The sequence below is a fragment of the Engystomops pustulosus genome, chromosome 10 (genome assembly GCF_040894005.1).
Source record: "Engystomops pustulosus chromosome 10, aEngPut4.maternal, whole genome shotgun sequence".
NCBI classification, from domain to species: domain Eukaryota; kingdom Metazoa; phylum Chordata; class Amphibia; order Anura; family Leptodactylidae; genus Engystomops; species Engystomops pustulosus.
The window spans coordinates 90,760,609-90,781,585 of NC_092420.1; the positions used below are offsets into that span (position 1 = coordinate 90,760,609).

At 49.0% G+C, this 20,977-nt stretch overlaps 1 protein-coding gene across 3 annotated transcripts in view; it reads right to left on the reverse strand.

Moving 5' to 3' along the window:
* CCDC17 (coiled-coil domain containing 17) overlaps positions 1 to 20,977 on the reverse strand; it is a 47,879-nt gene that overhangs the window by 13,773 nt on the left and 13,129 nt on the right. For all 3 annotated transcript variants that reach the window (XR_011850193.1, XM_072127112.1, XM_072127111.1), the window contains 8 exons: positions 15,284 to 15,369; positions 14,981 to 15,196; positions 13,793 to 14,015; positions 11,931 to 12,041; positions 9,486 to 9,643; positions 6,404 to 6,536; positions 814 to 906; positions 414 to 612 (listed from right to left, as the gene is read on the reverse strand). Coding sequence is in view for 2 of the 3 variants with exons in the window: in XM_072127112.1 (XP_071983213.1) it covers positions 414 to 612; positions 814 to 906; positions 6,404 to 6,536; positions 9,486 to 9,643; positions 11,931 to 12,041; positions 13,793 to 14,015; positions 14,981 to 15,196; positions 15,284 to 15,369 (1,219 nt within the window). In the remaining variant the exon portion in view is untranslated. The remainder of the gene's footprint in view (positions 1 to 413; positions 613 to 813; positions 907 to 6,403; positions 6,537 to 9,485; positions 9,644 to 11,930; positions 12,042 to 13,792; positions 14,016 to 14,980; positions 15,197 to 15,283; positions 15,370 to 20,977) is intronic.

Sequence of the window (20,977 nt, forward strand, 5' to 3'; positions counted from 1 at the left end):
CTGTGTATCTAATCATGTCATGTGTGATACTGTCTGCTGAGCTGTGTATCTAATCCTGTCGTGTGATACTGTCTGCTGAGCTGTGTATCTAATCCTATCTTGTGTGATACTGTCTGCTGAGCTGTGTATCTAATCCTATCCTGTGTGATACTGCCTACTGAGCTGTGTATCTAATCCTATCCGGTGTGATACTGCCTGCTGAGCTGTGTATCTAATCCTATCCGGTGTGATACTGTCTGCTGAGCTGTGTATCTAATCCTATCATGTGTGATACTGTCTGCTGAGCTTTGTATCTAATCCTATCCTGTGTGATACTGGCTGCTGAGCGTGTATCTAATCCTATCCTGTGTGATACTGTCTGCTGAGCTGTGTATCTAATCCTATCATGTGTGATACAGTCTGGTGGTATGTACCTTCACCTGCCCCTGTGTCCGGTGAGTGTCTGCTGAGTCTCAGTGCGGTCCAGGCTGCGGCCCACTCCTCGGTGGCCAGTAGCGGCTGCAGGCTCTTGCGGTACTGCCATGGTGCCCAGGCTGTGCTGCCCCCCGGCCAGTGGTAGAATCTCAGCATCAGCACCAGGTCGTCCTCTGCAAAAACCTTCTCAAATATTGCCTGAAAGAGCAGGACAATGGTGACAGATCCTGCTCTATGATGGAGGCTGCTCCGCAGGGGCGGGGCCCTGAGATCCTCCTAACATTGTATCCAATCAGCTTCACTCATCAATTAAACAAATCAGAGAACGGATAAATGTACATCCTGTAGATACTCACCCAATAATAACAACCATATAAATATACAGTCCCCACAACTAACCTCCTGCTCCCCAAAGACGAAGCAACCACTCTGGACTGATGAGCTGACAGCCGAAATAATGCAGGACATCCCCCGGCCATGTGTGCGGATCACCTGCAAAAACACAGATCACTGATTAGGGATAGAAGCAGCATTATAGTAGTTATATTCTTGTACATAGGGGGCAGTATTATAGTAGTTATATTCTTGTACATAGGGGGCAGTATTATAGTAGTTATATTCTTGTACATAGGGGGCAGTATTATAGTAGTTATATTCTTGTACATAGGGGGCAGTATTATAGTAGTTATATTCTTGTACATAGGGGGCAGTATTATAGTAGTTATATTCCTGTACATAGGGGGCAGTATTATAGTAGTTATAGTCTTGTACATAGGGGGCAGTATTATAGTAGTTATATTCCTGTACATAGGGGGCAGTATTATAGTAGTTATATTCCTGTACATAGGGGGCAGTATTATAGTAGTTATATTCCTGTACATAGGGGGCAGTATTATAGTAGTTATATTCCTGTACATAGGGGGCAGTATTATAGTAGTTATATTCCTGTACATAGGGGGCAGTATTATAGTAGTTATATTCCTGTACATAGGGGGCAGTATTATAGTAGTTATATTCTTGTACATAGGGGGCAGTATTATAGTAGTTATATTCCTGTACATAGGGGGCAGTATTATAGTAGTTATAGTCTTGTACATAGGGGGCAGTATTATAGTAGTTATATTCCTGTACATAGGGGCAGTATTATAGTAGTTATATTCTTGTACATAGAGGGCAGTATTATAGTAGTTATATTCTTGTACATAGGGGACAGTATTATAGTAGTTATATTCTTGTACATAGGGGGCAGTATTATAGTAGTTATATTCTTGTACACAGGGGGCAGTATTATAGTAGTTATATTCCTGTACATAGGGGGCAGTATTATAGTAGTTATATTCTTGTACATAGGGGGCAGTATTATAGTAGTTATATTCTTGTACATAGGGGGCAGTATTATAGTAGTTATATTCTTGTACATAGGGGGCAGTATTATAGTAGTTATATTCCTGTACATAGGGGGCAGTATTATAGTAGTTATAGTCTTGTACATAGGGGGCAGTATTATAGTAGTTATATTCCTGTACATAGGGGCAGTATTATAGTAGTTATATTCTTGTACATAGAGGGCAGTATTATAGTAGTTATATTCCTGTACATAGGGGCAGTATTATAGTAGTTATGTTCCTGTACATAGGGGCAGTATTATAGTAGTTACATTCTTATACATAGGGGTCAGTATTATAGTAGTTATATTCTTGTACATAAGGGGCAGTGTTATAGTAGTTATATTCTTGTACATAGGGAGCAGTATTATAGTAGTTATATTCTTGTACATAGAGGGCAGTATTATAGTAGTTATATTCCTGTACATAGGGGGCAGTATTATAGTAGTTATATTCTTGTACATAGAGGGCAGTATTATAGTAGTTATATTCCTGTACATAGGGGGCAGTATTATAGTAGTTATATTCTTGTACATAGGGGGCATTATTATAGTAGTTATATTCTTGTACATAGGGGGCAGTATTATAGTAGTTATATTCCTGTACATAGGGAGCAGTATTATAGTAGTTATAGTCTTTTACATAGGGGGCAGTATTATAGTAGTTATATTCTTGTACATAGGGGGCAGTATTATAGTAGTTATATTCTTGTACATAGGGGGCAGTATTATAGTAGTTATATTCTTGTACATAGGGGGCAGTATTATAGTAGTTATATTCCTGTACATAGGGGGCAGTATTATAGTAGTTATAGTCTTGTACATAGGGGGCAGTATTATAGTAGTTATATTCTTGTAGATAGGGGGCAGTATTATAGTAGTTATAGTCTTGTACATAGGGGGCAGTATTATAGTAGTTATATTCTTGTACATAGAGGGCAGTATTATAGTAGTTATATTCCTGTACATAGGGGGCAGTATTATAGTAGTTATATTCTTGTACATATGGGGCAGTATTATAGTAGTTATATTCTTGTACATAGGGGGCAGTATTATAGTAGTTATATTCCTGTACATAGGGGGCAGTATTATAGTAGTTACATTCTTATACATAGGGGGCAGTATTATAGTAGATATGTTACTGTACATAGGGGCAGTATTATAGTAGTTACATTCTTATACATAGGGGTCAGTATTATAGTAGTTATATTCTTGTACATAAGGGGCAGTATTATAGTAGTTATATTCCTGTACATAGGGGGCAGTATTATAGTAGTTATAATCTTGTACATAGGGGGCAGTGTTATAGTAGTTATATTCTTGTACATAGGGGGCAGTATTATAGTAGTTATAATCTTGTACATAGGGGGCAGTGTTATAGTAGTTATATTCTTGTACATAGGGGGCAGTATTATAGTAGTTATATTCTTGTACATAGGGGGCAGTATTATAGTAGTTATATTCTTGTACATAGGGGGCAGTATTATAGTAGTTATATTCCTGTACATAGGGGGCAGTATTATAGTAGTTATATTCCTGTACATAGGGGGCAGTATTATAGCAGTTATATTCTTGTACATAGGGGGCAGTATTATAGTAGTTATATTCCTGTACATAGGGGGCAGTATTATAGTAGTTATATTCCTGTATATAGGGGCCAGTATTATATTAGTTATATTCTTGTACATAGGGGGCAGTATTATAGTAGTTATATTCCTGTACATAGGGGGCAGTATTATAGTAGTTATATTCGTGTACATAGGGGGCAGTATTATAGTAGTTATATTCTTGTACATAGGGGGCAGTATTATAGTAGTTATAGTCTTGTACATAGGGGGCAGTATTATAGTAGTTATATTCTTGTACATAGAGGGCAGTATTATAGTAGTTATATTCCTGTACATAGGGGGCAGTATTATAGTAGTTATATTCTTGTACATAGGGGGCAGTATTATAGTAGTTATATTCCTGTACATAGGGGCAGTATTATAGTAGTTACATTCTTATACATAGGGGGCAGTATTATAGTAGTTATATTCCTGTACATAGGGGGCAGTATTATAGTAGTTATATTCCTGTACAGTATTATAGTAGTTATGTTCCTGTACATAGGGGCAGTATTATAGTAGTTACATTCTTATACATAGGGGTCAGTATTATAGTAGTTATATTCTTGTACATAAGGGGCAGTGTTATAGTAGTTATATTCCTGTACATAGGGGGCAGTATTATAGTAGTTATATTCCTGTACATAGGGGGCAGTATTATAGCAGTTATATTCTTGTACATAGGGGGCAGTATTATAGTAGTTATATTCCTGTACATAGGGGGCAGTATTATAGTAGTTATATTCCTGTACATAGGGGCCAGTATTATAGTAGTTATATTCTTGTACATAGGGGGCAGTATTATAGTAGTTATATTCCTGTACATAGGGAGCAGTATTATAGTAGTTATAGTCTTGTACATAGGGGGCAGTATTATAGTAGTTATATTCCTGTACATAGGGGGCAGTATTATAGTAGTTATATTCGTGTACATAGGGGGCAGTATTATAGTAGTTATATTCTTGTACATAGGGGGCAGTATTATAGTAGTTATATTCCTGTACATAGGGGGCAGTATTATAGTAGTTATATTCCTGTACATAGGGGGCAGTATTATAGTAGTTATATTCCTGTACATAGGGGGCAGTATTATAGTAGTTATATCCTTGTACATAGGGGGCAGTATTATAGTAGTTATATTCTTGTACATAGGAGACAGTATTATAGTAGTTATATTCCTGTACATAGGGGCAGTATTATAGTAGTTATATTCTTGTACATAGGAGGCAGTATTATAGTAGTTATATTCTTGTACATAGGGGGCAGTATTATAGTAGTTATATTCCTGCACATAGGGGGGAGTATTATAGTAGTTATATTCTTGTACATAGGGGGCAGTATTATAGTAGTTATATTCTTGTACATAGGGGGCAGTATTATAGTAATATTCTTGTACATATGGGGCAGTATTATAGTAGTTATATTCTTGTACATAGGGGGCAGTATTATAGTAGTTATATTCCTGTACATAGGGGGCAGTATTATAGTAGTTATATTCCTGTACATAGGGGCAGTATTATAGTAGTTATATTCTTGTACATAGGGGCAGTATTATAGTAGTTATATCCTTGTACATAGGAGGCAGTATTATAGTAGTTATATTCTTGTACATAGGGGGCAGTATTATAGTAGTTATATTCCTGCACATAGGGGGGAGTATTATAGTAGTTATATTTTTGTACATAGGGGGCAGTATTATAGTAGTTATATTCTTGTACATAGGGGGCAGTATTATAGTAGTTATATTCCTGTACATAGGGGGCAGTATTATAGTAGTTATATTCTTGTACATAGGGGGCAGTATTATAGTAGTTATATTCCTGTACATAGGGGGCAGTATTATAGTAGTTATATTCCTGTACATAGGGGCAGTATTATAGTAGTTATATTCTTGTACATAGGGGCAGTATTATAGTAGTTATATCCTTGTACATAGGAGGCAGTATTATAGTAGTTATATTCTTGTACATAGGGGCAGTATTATAGTAGTTATATTCTTGTACATAGGGGCAGTATTATAGTAGTTATATTCCTGTACATAGGGAGCAGTATTATAGTAGTTATATTCTTGTACATAGGGGGCAGTATTATAGTAGTTATATTCTTGTACATAGGAGGCAGTATTATAGTAGTTATATTCTTGTACATAGGGGGCAGTATTATAGTAGTTCTATTCCTGTACATAGGGGGCAGTATTATAGTAGTTCTATTCCTGTACATAGGGGGCAGTATTATAGCAGTTATATTCTTGTACATAGGGGGCAGTATTATAGGAGTTATATTCTTGTACATAGGGGGCAGTATTATAGTAGTTATATTCTTGTACATAGGGGGCAGTATTATAGTAGTTATATTCTTGTACATAGGGGGCAGTATTATAGTAGTTATATTCCTGTACATAGGGGGCAGTAGTATAGTAGTTATATTCTTGTACATAGGGGACAGTATTATAGTAGTTATATTCCTGTACATAGGGGGCAGTATTATAGTAGTTATATTCTTGTACATAGGGGGCAGTATTATAGTAGTTATATTCTTGTACATAGGGGGCAGTATTATAGTAGTTATATTCTTGTACATAGGGGGCAGTATTATAGTAGTTATATTCTTGTACATAGGGGGCAGTATTATAGTAGTTATATTCTTGTACATAGGGGGCAGTATTATAGTAGTTATATTCCTGTACATAGGGGCAGTATTATAGTAGTTATATTCCTGTACATAGGGGGCAGAATTATAGTAGTTATATTCTTGTACATAGGGGCAGTATTATAGTAGTTATATTCTTGTACATAGGGGGCACTATTATAGTAGTTATATTCCTGTACATAGGGGGCAGTATTATAGTAGTTATATTCCTGTACATAGGGGGCAGTATTATAGTAGTTATATCCCTGTACATTGGGGGCAGTATTATAGTAGTTATATCCCTGTACATTGGGGGCAGTGTTATGGTAGCTCTTTGTGCATGTACGGTTGTCTATGTCTTTGAATGTACCTGTCCTGTGGTCATGTGGTATCCGGTCAGTCTCAGGGTCCCATCTCCCGGTGGGGCATTGGTCACTCTGTCTATAATGAAGCCGATTCTGCTCCCTGCTCCAGACTTGTCTCTTCCTTCGTTTCCGTCCTCCCTGAAACACATGGATGTTATGACATTACACCTGATCCTTCTCATCATATGGAGGAGACATCACAGTCTTATTCATTCAACCGTGACTCGAATTTGTGTTGCAGTTTTTACTTCATAAACCCTTCCCCTCCATTGCTGGTGCAGGGCCTGAGGAAAAAAAACTACAAAGCGAGATGAAACACATGTGAATATACATTATACAAGCCCAAAACAAACAATTATAAAAAAAAGAGTTATTGAGTGACAGGGCCAAGCAGGACAGTGGCCCCGATCAGAACCAGTGCAGTGTGTACTATGTGCAGTGTCCTGTGTAGTCTGCAGGGGGCGCCAGATTCAGGATTTGTGGAGCACGTTCTTCATGAATCTGGTGCCCCCTGCACTGCCCCCACAGAGTGCACCAACTTTTTTTCTGGTGCACCTTTAACATTGGGCCTTATTTACTAAGGGTTCACAGTTCACAAGTTTTCGAGATTTGCACCACTGGAACAGATATTTAACTAGGGATTGTGGCGCACATGCACTGCTTTCATGTGAAAGAAAGTGCAGGATTTAAGATTCAAATTGTGTCGCAAGACAATGCACTTACATGCACCAGGAAGAATAAGGTGAACTCCGGGGACCTGAGCGGGGAAGCGACACATGCAGGATATCGGGTGCAGGATCTTAGTGACTCCCCGCACAGCGCATTATACACGGACAATGCACTACATGCACCAGGAAGAATAAGGTGAACTCCGGGGACCTGAGCGGGGAAGTGACACATGCAGGATATCGGGCGCACGATCTACGTGACTCCCCGCACAGCGCATTATACACGGACAATGCACTTACATGCACCAGGAAGAATAAGGTGAACTCCGGGGACCTGAGCGGGGAAGTGACACATGCAGGATATCGGGCGCACGATCTACGTGAACTGCGGCACAGTGCATTTTGGTCGGACAATGCACTTTCGGGGATCACGCAGGACGGGTAGGTAAATGAGCCCCATTCTGTCAGATTTTGCTTGATAAATGTGGCACCTGGTCCGAATGAGCACCGGACCCCCCTGCAGTGCAGAAATTTGTGTCTCGGACACTTGCAAAATACATGTACAAGCAGTCTTCACAGAAAAGAACGGGCAAAATCAGAAAACTGGCGCAGGGGTTTCTAATAAATCGGGGCCACTGAGTGTATAACCAGTGATGATCCTGTTATGGATGTGAGCACAGAGGACGGGTGACACGTGAGCGGGTGCTGCACGCAGGATCCACCGCAACACCTGCAGCAGACGGCAGTATCCACGCGCTGCTCTCTGGATGACGTGAACCCCCTGACCTGATGCCCTGTGCTCCAGAATGTATCTTACTTCCAGGGGCGTAACTACAGAGAGAGCAGCTGCTATGGGGCCCGCAGTGCCAGGGGGCCCCGGATCCAACCTGACACACTGAAGAATGGAGGATAAGCACCATTATATATACATTATATGCACATTATAATATATTATATTTATATAGCAGTGCAGTCAGCAGCTCAGATAATAAATGTCGGGGGAGAGGGAGGGGACAGCAGAAAGACAGGACTACGAATCTCTCATCTCTAATTCCTGCCTTGTACTTCCCCCATGTGGTCATCAGATACTGAGACAGATCTGTGTGCGTGTATAAATGTGTGAGTAGTTAGGTACAGAGAGAGGGGGTAGGGGGCCCCATTCAGAATCCTTCCATGGGGCCCTGCCTCGCCTGGTTACACCCCCACATCCTTCCCATGAGCCGTCCTCTATGTCACATGTTCTGTGGTTTTTATACTAGGAGATGTTATTTGTATCTTTACAAGCTCTGTAACCTTTTGTCTTTCAGATCTCTGCTTGCTGTCAGTGAATGGGACACCAGACTTTGTTTTTTCATATATCCCCAGGTTAAAAACCTCTAAACTTCACCTTGTTCACAGCTGATTGTCTTGTTACTATGTATCAGTGCAGCTCAGAATGGAGGTAGATAACTCTGTGTGACCTCTCCTAGGGGTAGGCCTAATAGTGGGGGCTATTGGTTGTCCTAGGGGGGCTCATTCCCTTTGGGGGCAGTCCAGGACAGCCACACAGCAGACTGCACCACCGAGGAGATGAACCCCTAAAGAAGGCGATAATATCAGACACAAGAAAGCGCAGTCCGGTCACAGAAGGTTCCAATCACTTTTATTATTTATCCAGAAGATTCTGAACATTTACAGCAAAGACACAAAGAGGATCAATGACCGGATAGAAGGCGGGAGAGATACTGAGGCAATGACACCAGGGGGCAGTATAATATTATAAGACCGCCCCGTGGCTGCACTCTATGTACAATACATGGGCCCCATTTATTAAGGTCTGTGCCCCAGTTTTCTGTCGGAGCAGTGCAGGGGGCACCAGATTCATGAAGAACGTGCGCCAGAAATCATGAATCTGGCGCCCCCTTTATTATACACAGGACACTGCACATAGTGCTTAGTAAATGTGGCGCAATGTGTGAGCGCAGGACGTGATGTCTCTGAATATGGAGGGTTCCCTCCAGGTCCGTTCTTGCCTCTAATAATTAAGTGATTTTGGTCTTTGGGGTCCAATTGCATTTTGGATAATAATCCTTATTTATGCTGAGGGGTCTCTAATGTTACAGGGATGAGGCCAGAAGTGATGCAGCCCTGAATATTCTCCATCAGATCCCTTCTATAGCCCCCGTGTACACCCCCTGTACCGTGTCTCTGTGTAGTAATTATAGGGGGTCCTCAGATACGCTGGTGCTTGTTGTGAAGCCCCCGCATGTTGAGGATGAGGTCGTACACATGGGATACAGTGATGGCCGGGGACCGCTGTGTCACAGTCTTGTTCCATCCTTTGGACCTTAACATTTGCAGTTACTTGCAGTTTTAGGGTGTAAGTTGCTCCCAAGGTGAATGTGATCTGCGGACCCCCATCCTGGCTGCGCTGTCTCACCTCTGACTGGGTCCTGGCTGGTTCGGAAGCTCTTGGACTGGGGGAGGGTCCACATAGTCAGTGTATGGGGAGAGAGCCAGGTGAAAGGAGCTGGGGGGCTGATGGTGAAGCGGCGGGGGTGCAGGGGTATCTGTGGGGGCCGCAGAAGGGCCAGACATCTGTGTGAGACAAGAAGGAGGCAAAGGTTAGTAAGAAACAATAGTAAGGTATCAACAGGTAAGACCTAAAGACACTTTGGGGTCATCTCAGCCTAATACTCCTTTAACCATTTACTCTATAGGAGCATCAGGACCTCTGCCCCAGCAGCAATCCGGCTAACCCGGGCAAGTGGCGGGGCCCCGGGGTACTGGAGGGGCCCACCCGGACCCACGGATCTCCCCGGGTCAGCAGGACATCTGCCCCGCTGCCCGGGAGATTCCTTTCCTCTCTCATCGCGATCTGTGTCCTCCAGACACAGATCGCGATAAAAGCATTTGCACTCACTGCTTTCCCCAGAGGCTGAAGGACCTTTGATGATGTCATGGTCACATGACCTGCCGGGGAAAGCAGTAACAACACAGAGAGAGCTGCATCAGGTGAGGGGGAGACATGACAGGGGCCAGGGAGGGGGTCAGTGTGTATACAGGAGGGGGGACAGTGTGTATACAGGAGGGGGTCAGTGTGTATACAGGTGGGGGGGGGCAGTGTGTATACAGGAGGAGGGGGGGCAGTGTGTATACAGGGGTCAGTGTGTATACAGGAGGGGGTCAGTGTGTATACAGGAGGGGGGCAGTGTGTATACAGGAGGGGGGCAGTGTGTATACAGGAGGGGGGTCAGTGTGTATACAGGAGGGGGGTCAGTGTGTATACAGGGGTCAGTGTGTATACAGGAGGGGGTCAGTGTGTATACAGGAGGGGGGGCAGTGTGTATACAGGAGGGGGTCAGTGTGTATACAGGAGGGGGGTCAGTGTGTATACAGGAGGGGGGGCAGTGTGTATACAGGAGGGGGTCAGTGTGTATACAGGAGGGGGTCAGTGTGTATACAGGAGGAGGGGGGCAGTGTATATACAGGAGGAGGGGGGCAGTGTATATACAGGAGGAGGGGGGCAGTGTATATACAGGAGGAGGGGGGCAGTGTATATACAGGAGGGGGTCAGTGTGTATACAGGAGGAGGGGGGCAGTGTATATACAGGAGGAGGGGGGCAGTGTATATACAGGAGGAGGGGGGGCAGTGTGTATACAGGGGTCAGTGTGTATACAGGAGGAGGGGGGCAGTGTATATACAGGAGGAGGGGGGCAGTGTATATACAGGAGGGGGTCAGTGTGTATACAGGAGGAGGGGGGCAGTGTATATACAGGAGGAGGGGGCAGTGTATATACAGGGGGAGGGGGGGCAGTGTATATACAGGAGGGGGTCAGTGTGTATACAGGAGGGGGGGCAGTGTGTATACAGGGGTCAGTGTGTATACAGGAGGAGGGGGGCAGTGTATATACAGGAGGAGGGGGGCAGTGTATATACAGGAGGGGGTCAGTGTGTATACAGGAGGAGGGGGGCAGTGTATATACAGGAGGAGGGGGGCAGTGTATATACAGGGGGAGGGGGGGCAGTGTATATACAGGAGGGGGTCAGTGTGTATACAGGAGGAGGGGGGCAGTGTATATAGAGGAGGAGGGGGGCAGTGTATATACAGGGGGAGGGGGGGCAGTGTGTATACAGGAGGGGGCAGTGTGTATACAGGAGGGGGTCAGTGTGTATACAGGAGAGGAGGCAGTGTGTATACAGGAGAGGGGGCAGTGTGTATACAGGAGGGGGGGCAGTGTGTATACAGGAGGAGGGGGCAGTGTGTATACAGGAGGGGGGGCAGTGTGTATACAGGAGGGGGTCAGTGTGTATACAGGAGGGGGTCAGTGTGTATACAGGAGGGGGGGTCAGTGTGTATACAGGAGGGGGGGCAGTGTGTATACAGGAGGGGGGGCAGTGTGTATACAGGAGGGGGGCAGTGTGTATATAGGAGGGGGGCAGTGTGTATACAGGAGGAGGAGGGGCAGTGTATATACAGGAGGAGGGGGGCAGTGTATATACAGGAGGAGGGGGGCAGTGTATATACAGGAGGAGGGGGGTAGTGTATATACAGGAGGGGGTCAGTGTGTATACAGGAGGGGGTCAGTGTGTATACAGGAGGGGGGGTCAGTGTGTATACAGGAGGGGGGGCAGTGTGTATACAGGAGGGGGGTCAGTGTGTATACAGGAGGGGGGCAGTGTGTATATAGGAGGGGGGCAGTGTGTATACAGGAGGAGGAGGGGCAGTGTGTATACAGGGGGAGGGGAGGAATGTGTACACGGGGATGGGGGGGCAGTGTGACTACTGGAGGGCGGCCCATAAAGGGGCCCACTAAGGCTCTGTCGCCCAGGGGCCTACTAAAACCTGGAGCCGGTCCTGACCCCAATGTCCCGGCTACTCACCAGTGGGGGATAGTGGTAGAGCGAGGCTTTGCGGTGGTCTATCTCAGCCATGGACTGGAGGTCCGCGTCTCTGGCATTGACCACACGGAGGAAAAGTTCTGCGCTTCCAACCTGCAGACATAAGATAGTGAAAAACGTCACCTCCTGTTGTGTCTTTCCTTTCTTTCTAGTGCACCCCCTTACACCTAGTGCACCCCCTTCTATCCAGTGCACCCCCTTACAGCTAGTGCACCCCCTTCTATCCAGTGCACCCCCTTACACCTAGTGCACCCCCTTCTATCCAGTGCACCCCCTTACACCTAGTGCTCCCCCTTCTATCCAGTGCACCCCCTTACACCTAGTGCACCCCCTTCTATCCAGTGCACCCCCTTACACCTAGTGCTCCCCCTTCTATCCAGTGCACCCCCTTACACCTAGTGCTCCCCCTTCTATCCAGTGCACCCCCTTACACCTAGTGCACCCCTTCTATCCAGTGCCACCCTCTTACACCTAGTGCTCCCCCTTCTATCCAGTGCACCCCCTTCTATCCAGTGCCACCCTCTTACACCTAGTGCACCCCTTCTATCCAGTGCACCCCCTTACACCTAGTGCTCCCCCTTCTATCCAGTGCTCCCCCTTACACCTAGTGCACCCCTTCTATCCAGTGCACCCCCTTACACCTAGTGCACCCCTTCTATCCAGTGCCACCCTCTTACACCTAGTGCTCCCCCTTCTATCCAGTGCACCCCCTTACACCTAGTGCTCCCCCTTCTATCCAGTGCACCCCCTTCTATCCAGTGCACCCCCTTACACCTAGTGCACCCCCTTCTATCCAGTGCACCCCCTTACACCTAGTGCACCCCCTTACACCTAGTGCCACCCTCTTACACCTAGTGCTCCCCCTTCTATCCAGTGCATCCCCTTCTATCCAGTGCTCCCCCTTACACCTAGTGCTCCCCCTTACACCTAGTGCACCCCCTTCTATCCAGTGCACCCCCTTCTATCCAGTGCTCCCCCTTACACCTAGTGCTCCCCCTTCTATCCAGTGCCACCCTCTTACACCTAGTGCTCCCCCTTCTATCCAGTGCACCCCCTTCTATCCAGTGCTCCCCCTTACACCTAGTGCTCCCCCTTCTATCCAGTGCCACCCTCTTACACCTAGTGCTCCCCCTTCTATCCAGTGCACCCCCTTCTATCCAGTGCTCCCCCTTACACCTAGTGCTCCCCCTTCTATCCAGTGCACCCCCTTCTATCCAGTGCACCCCCTTACACCTAGTGCTCCCCCTTCTATCCAGTGCCACCCTCTTACACCTAGTGCTTCCCCTTCTATCCAGTGCCACCCCCTTACACCTAGTGCTCCCCCTTCTATCCAGTGTACCCCCTTCTATCCAGTGCTCCCCCTTACACCTAGTGCTCCCCCTTCTATCCAGTGCTCCCCCTTCTATCCAGTGTACCCCCTTCTATCCAGTGCTCCCCCTTACACCTAGTGCTCCCCCTTCTATTCAGTGCTCCCCCTTCTATCCAGTGCTCCCCCTTACACCTAGTGCTCCCCCTTCTATCCAGTGCCACCCTCTTACACCTAGTGCACCCCTTACTATCCAGTGCTCACCCTTCTATCCAGTGTACCCCCTTCTATCCAGTGCTCCCCCTTACACCTAGTGCTCCCCCTTCTATCCAGTGCTCCCCCTTCTATCCAGTGTACCCCTTCTATCCAGTGCTCCCCCTTACACCTAGTGCTCCCCCTTCTATCCAGTGCTCCCCCTTCTATCCAGTGCTCCCCCTTACACCTAGTGCACCCCCTTCTATCCAGTGCACCCCCTTACAACTAGTGGACCCCCATTTATCCAGTGCACCCCCTTCTATCCAGTGAACCCCCTTATCACCTGGGGGACAGCATTGAGTTGTCCAGTGCTGAGGCCGGGTCGCAGGGGCAGGGCCCTCACTGGAAGCTTCCATCGGCCGCTCAGGACCTGGTTGTGCTGATCAAACAGGTCCAGTTTGCTCCACCCGGCAGAGGACATGTGCTGCACCTCCTGACCGTAGGGGTTGAATCCACCGGCCGCCTGCAGCTCCAGAATGAGGGAGATGGAGGATGAGGGACGAACCCTGAAGAAGAAGGAACATTCATGTTATGTGACACCTTCTATCTGACATTGGGGCAGATTTATCAAGTGTCTGAAACTCAGAATATTTCTAGTTGCCCATGGCAACCAATCACAGCTTCCCTTTAAAATATTCATGAGCACTGGAAAAATGAAAGCTAAGCTGTGATTGGTTGCCATGGGCAACTAGAAATATTCTGACTTTCAGACAGCTTGATAAATCTGCCCCATTGTGTCACTTGCTCCTGTGTTTAGGATCTCTGCTTGCTGTCTATGAACATGGACTCTCAGGTAAAGATTGTCTACAGTATTCACTGACAGCAAACGGTTTTAGCGTTAAAGCACCTTGTTGCCAGTATGGAGGTCACTTGAGTGGGCAACCTGACAGTGAGACCCCGGTGAGGACCTGACAGTGAGACCCCGGTGAGGACCTGACAGTGAGACCCCCAGAAAGAACCTGACAGTGGGAGACCCCCAGTGAGAACCTGACAGTGGGAGACCCCCAGAAAGAACCTGACAGTGGGAGACCCCCAGTGAGGACCCGACAGTGGGAGACCTGGTGAGGACCTGACAGTGGGAGACGCCCGGTGAGGACCTGACAGTGGGACCCCGGTGAGGACCTGACAGTGAGACCTCCAGTGAGAACCTGACAGTGGGAGACCCCCAGAAAGAACCTGACAGTGGGAGACCCCCAGTGAGGACCCAACAGTGGGAGACCCGGTGAGGACCTGACAGTGGGAGACCCGGTGAGGACCTGACAGTGGGAGACCCGGTGAGGACCTGACAGTGGGAGACGCCCGGTGAGGACCTGACAGTGGGAGACGCCCGGTGAGGACCTGACAGTGGGAGACCCCCGGTGCGGACCTGACAGTGGGAGACCCCCGGTGCGGACCTGACAGTGGGAGACCCCTGGTGCGGACCTGACAGTGGGAGACCCCCGGTGCGGACCTGAGGTGGATGCTGCGGTACCTTGGTATGGGTTGCTTGGCCCGTATCATTGCGATGTTCCCTCTGGGATTGTGGCTCAGGTGCTGGGAGGGGGTCCACACCTCACTCAGGGCGTCTGGGAGGGTGGAAGGTTGCCCCATTCTGTGCCCGTTACCGAACAGCCCGCTCACCAGACGCACCTTCTGGAACGTTGGCTCCAGCCCCAGGATGAAGTCGTAGAAGATGACAAACCCGGCCCTGACAATAAGACGATGCAAAATCAGAACTACAACCCCCATCATGTGTACAGGGCATATATCATCAGACCCCGTACAATGTCCTTACACCGGGTCATAGGGCGCCGCTCCCAGCACATCCAGGGGCTCCAGGAGATGTCTGTTTGCTGCCGCGCTCTGAGGACGCATAGATTCCTGCAAGAAAGGAAATCCTGGTCATACAACGGCGCCTCCTGCAGGCCAGACTGGTACTACAGCAAGTGTGAGCATCCAGGCAGGTCCTTTACACCCTGACATAACAGCGCCTCCTGCAGGCCAGACTGGTACTGCAGCAAGTGTGAGCATCCAGGCAGGTCCTTTATACCCTGACATAACAGCGCCTCCTGCAGGTCAGACTGGTACTACAGCAAGTGTGAGCATCCAGGCAGGTCCTTTATACCCTGACATAACAGCGCCTCCTGCAGGTCAGACTGGTACTACAGCAAGTGTGAGCATCCAGGCAGGTCCTTTATACCCTGACATAACAGCGCCTCCTGCAGGTCAGACTGGTACTACAGCAAGTGTGAGCATCCAGGCAGGTCCTTTATACCCTGACATAACAGCGCCTCCTGCAGGCCAGACTGGTACTACAGCAAGTGTGAGCATCCAGGCAGGTCCTTTACACCCTGACATAACAGCGCCTCCTGCAGGCCAGACTGGTACTACAGCAAGTGTGAGCATCCAGGCAGGTCCTTTATACCCTGACATAACAGCGCCTCCTGCAGGTCAGACTGGTACTACAGCAAGTGTGAGCATCCAGGCAGGTCCTTTACACCCTGACATAACAGCGCCTCCTGCAGGCCAGACTGGTACTACAGCAAGTGTGAGCATACAGGCAGGTCCTTTACACCCTGACATAACAGCGCCTCCTGCAGCCCAGACTGGTACTACAGCAAGTGTGAGCATCCAGGCAGGTCCTTTACACCCTGACATAACAGCGCCTCCTGCAGGCCAGACTGGTACTACAGCAAGTGTGAGCATCCAGGCAGGTCCTTTATACCCTGACATAACAGCGCCTCCTGCAGGCCAGACTGGTACTACAGCAAGTGTGAGCATCCAGGCAGGTCCTTTACACCCTGACATAACAGCGCCTCCTGCAGCCCAGACTGGTACTACAGCAAGTGTGAGCATCCAGGCAGGTCCTTTACACCCTGACATAACAGCGCCTCCTGCAGGTCAGACTGGTACTACAGCAAGTGTGAGCATCCAGGCAGGTCCTTTATACCCTGACATAACAGCGCCTCCTGCAGGCCAGACTGGTACTACAGCAAGTGTGAGCATCCAGGCAGGTCCTTTATACCCTGACATAACAGCGCCTCCTGCAGCCCAGACTGGTACTACAGCAAGTGTGAGCATCCAGGCAGGTCCTTTACACCCTGACATAACAGCGCCTCCTGCAGGCCAGACTGGTACTACAGCAAGTGTGAGCATCCAGGCAGGTCCTTTATACCCTGACATAACAGCGCCTCCTGCAGGCCAGACTGGTACTACAGCAAGTGTGAGCATCCAGGCAGGTCCTTTACACCCTGACATAACAGCGCCTCCTGCAGCCCAGACTGGTACTACAGCAAGTGTGAGCATCCAGGCAGGTCCTTTACACCCTGACATAACAGCGCCTCCTGCAGGCCAGACTGGTACTACAGCAAGTGTGAGCATCCAGGCAGGTCCTTTATACCCTGACATAACAGCGCCTCCTGCAGGCCAGACTGGTACTACAGCAAGTGTGAGCATCCAGGCAGGTCCTTTACACCCTGACATAACAGCGCCTCCTGCAGCCCAGACTGGTACTACAGCAAGTGTGAGCATCCAGGCAGGTCCTTTACACCCTGACATAACAGCGCCTCCTGCAGGCCAGACTGGTACTACAGCAAGTGTGAGCATCCAGGCAGGTCCTTTATACCCTGACATAACAGCGCCTCCTGCAGGCCAGACTGGTACTACAGCAAGTGTGAGCATCCAGGCAGGTCCTTTATACCCTGACATAACAGCGCCTCCTGCAGGCCAGACTGGTACTACAGCAAGTGTGAGCATCCAGGCAGGTCCTTTACACCCTGACATAACAGCGCCTCCTGCAGGCCAGACTGGTACTGCAGCAAGTGTGAGCATACAGGCAGGTCCTTTACACCCTGACATAACGGCGCCTCCTGCAGGCCAGACTGGTACTACAGCAAGTGTGAGCATCCAGGCAGGTCCTTTATACCCTGACATAACAGCGCCTCCTGCAGGCCAGACTGGTACTACAGCAAGTGTGAGCATCCAGGCAGGTCCTTTATACCCTGACATAACAGCGCCTCCTGCAGGCCAGACTGGTACTACAGCAAGTGTGAGCATCCAGGCAGGTCCTTTATACCCTGACATAACAGCGCCTCCTGCAGGCCAGACTGGTACTACAGCAAGTGTGAGCATCCAGGCAGGTCCTTTACACCCTGACATAACAGCGCCTCCTGCAGGCCAGACTGGTACTACAGCAAGTGTGAGCATCCAGGCAGGTCCTTTACACCCTGACATAACAGCGCCTCCTGCAGGCCAGACTGGTACTGCAGCAAGTGTGAGCATACAGGCAGGTCCTTTACACCCTGACATAACGGCGCCTCCTGCAGGCCAGACTGGTACTACAGCAAGTGTGAGCATCCAGGCAGGTCCTTTATACCCTGACATAACAGCGCCTCCTGCAGGCCAGACTGGTACTACAGCAAGTGTGAGCATCCAGGCAGGTCCTTTATACCCTGACATAACAGCGCCTCCTGCAGGCCAGACTGGTACTACAGCAAGTGTGAGCATCCAGGCAGGTCCTTTATACCCTGACATAACAGCGCCTCCTGCAGGTCAGACTGGTACTACAGCAAGTGTGAGCATCCAGGCAGGTCCTTTATACCCTGACATAACAGCGCCTCCTGCAGGCCAGACTGGTACTACAGCAAGTGTGAGCATCCAGGCAGGTCCTTTATACCCTGACATAACAGCGCCTCCTGCAGGCCAGACTGGTACTACTGCAAGTGTGAGCATCCAGGCAGGTCCTTTACACCCTGACATAACAGCGCCTCCTGCAGGTCAGACTGGTACTACAGCAAGTGTGAGCATCCAGGCAGGTCCTTTATACCCTGACATAACAGCGCCTCCTGCAGGTCAGGCTGGTACTGCAGCAAGTGTGAGCATCCAGGCAGGTCCTTTATACCCTGACATAACAGCGCCTCCTGCAGGTCAGGCTGGTACTACTGCAAGTGTGAGCATCCAGGCAGGTCCTTTACACCCTGACATAACAGCGCCTCCTGCAGGTCAGACTGGTACTACAGCAAGTGTGAGCATCCAGGCAGGTCCTTTACACCCTGACATAACAGCGCCTCCTGCAGGCCAGACTGGTACTACAGCAAGTGTGAGCATCCAGGCAGGTCCTTTACACCCTGACATAACAGCGCCTCCTGCAGGCCAGACTGGTACTACAGCAAGTGTGAGCATCCAGGCAGGTCCTTTATACCCTGACATAACAGTGCCTCCTGCAGGTCAGGCTGGTACTACTGCAAGTGTGAGCATCCAGGCAGGTCCTTTACACCCTGACATAACAGCGCCTCCTGCAGGTCAGACTGGTACTACAGCAAGTGTGAGCATCCAGGCAGGTCCTTTACACCCTGACATAACAGCGCCTCCTGCAGGCCAGACTGGTACTACAGCAAGTGTGAGCATCCAGGCAGGTCCTTTACACCCTGACATAACAGCGCCTCCTGCAGGCCAGACTGGTACTACAGCAAGTGTGAGCATCCAGGCAGGTCCTTTATACCCTGACATAACAGCGCCTCCTGCAGGCCAGACTGGTACTACAGCAAGTGTGAGCATCCAGGCAGGTCCTTTATACCCTGACATAACGGCGCCTCCTGCAGGTCAGACTGGTACTACAGCAAGTGTGAGCATCCAGGCAGGTCCTTTATACCCTGACATAACAGCGCCTCCTGCAGGCCAGACTGGTACTACAGCAAGTGTGAGCATCCAGGCAGGTCCTTTATACCCTGACATAACAGCGCCTCCTGCAGGCCAGACTGGTACTACAGCAAGTGTGAGCATCCAGGCAGGTCCTTTATACCCTGACATAACGGCGCCTCCTGCAGGTCAGACTGGTACTACAGCAAGTGTGAGCATACAGGCAGGTCCTTTACACCCTGACATAACGGCGCCTCCTGCAGGCCAGACTGGTACTACAGCAAGTGTGAGCATCCAGGCAGGTCCTTTATACCCTGACATAACAGCGCCTCCTGCAGGCCAGACTGGTACTACAGCAAGTGTGAGCATACAGGCAGGTCCTTTATACCCTGACATAACGGTGCCTCCTGCAGGCCAGACTGGTACTACAGCAAGTGTGAGCATCCAGGCAGGTCCTTTATACCCTGACATAACAGCGCCTCCTGCAGGCCAGACTGGTACTACAGCAAGTGTGAGCATCCAGGCAGGTCCTTTATACCCTGACATAACAGCGCCTCCTGCAGGTCAGACTGGTACTACAGCAAGTGTGAGCATCCAGGCAGGTCCTTTATACCCTGACATAACAGCGCCTCCTGCAGGCCAGACTGGTACTACAGCAAGTGTGAGCATCCAGGCAGGTCCTTTATACCCTGACATAACAGCGCCTCCTGCAGGCCAGACTGGTACTACAGCAAGTGTGAGCATCCAGGCAGGTCCTTTACACCCTGACATAACAGCGCCTCCTGCAGGCCAGACTGGTACTGCAGCAAGTGTGAGCATCCAGGCAGGTCCTTTATACCCTGACATAACAGCGCCTCCTGCAGCCCAGACTGGTACTACAGCAAGTGTGAGCATCCAGCCAGGTCCTTTACACCATGACATAACAGCGCCTCCTGCAGGCCAGACTGGTACTACAGCAAGTGTGAGCATCCAGGCAGGTCCTTTATACCCTGACATAACAGTGCCTCCTGCAGGCCAGACTGGTACTACAGCAAGTGTGAGCATCCAGGCAGGTCCTTTATACCCTGACATAACAGTGCCTCCTGCAGGCCAGACTGGTACTACAGCAAGTGTGAGCATCCAGGCAGGTCCTTTATACCCTGACATAACAGCGCCTCCTGCAGGCCAGACTGGTACTACAGCAAGTGTGAGCATCCAGGCAGGTCCTTTATACCCTGACATAACAGCGCCTCCTGCAGGCCAGACTGGTACTACAGCAAGTGTGAGCATACAGGCAGGTCCTTTACACCCTGACATAACAGCGCCTCCTGCAGGTCAGACTGGTACTACAGCAAGTGTGAGCATCCAGGCAGGTCCTTTATACCCTGACATAACAGCGCCTCCTGCAGGCCAGACTGGTACTACAGCAAGTGTGAGCATCCAGGCAGGTCCTTTATACCCTGACATAACAGCGCCTCCTGCAGGCCAGACTGGTACTACAGCAAGTGTGAGCATCCAGGCAGGTCCTTTATACCCTGACATAACAGCGCCTCCTGCAGGTCAGACTGGTACTACAGCAAGTGTGAGCATCCAGGCAGGTCCTTTATACCCTGACATAACAGCGCCTCCTGCAGGCCAGACTGGTACTACAGCAAGTGTGAGCATCCAGGCAGGTCCTTTATACCCTGACATAACAGCGCCTCCTGCAGGCCAGACTGGTACTACAGCAAGTGTGAGCATACAGGCAGGTCCTTTATACCCTGACATAACGGCGCCTCCTGCAGGCCAGACTGGTACTGCAGCAAGTGTGAGCATCCAGGCAGGTCCTTTATACCCTGACATAACAGCGCCTCCTGCAGGTCAGACTGGTACT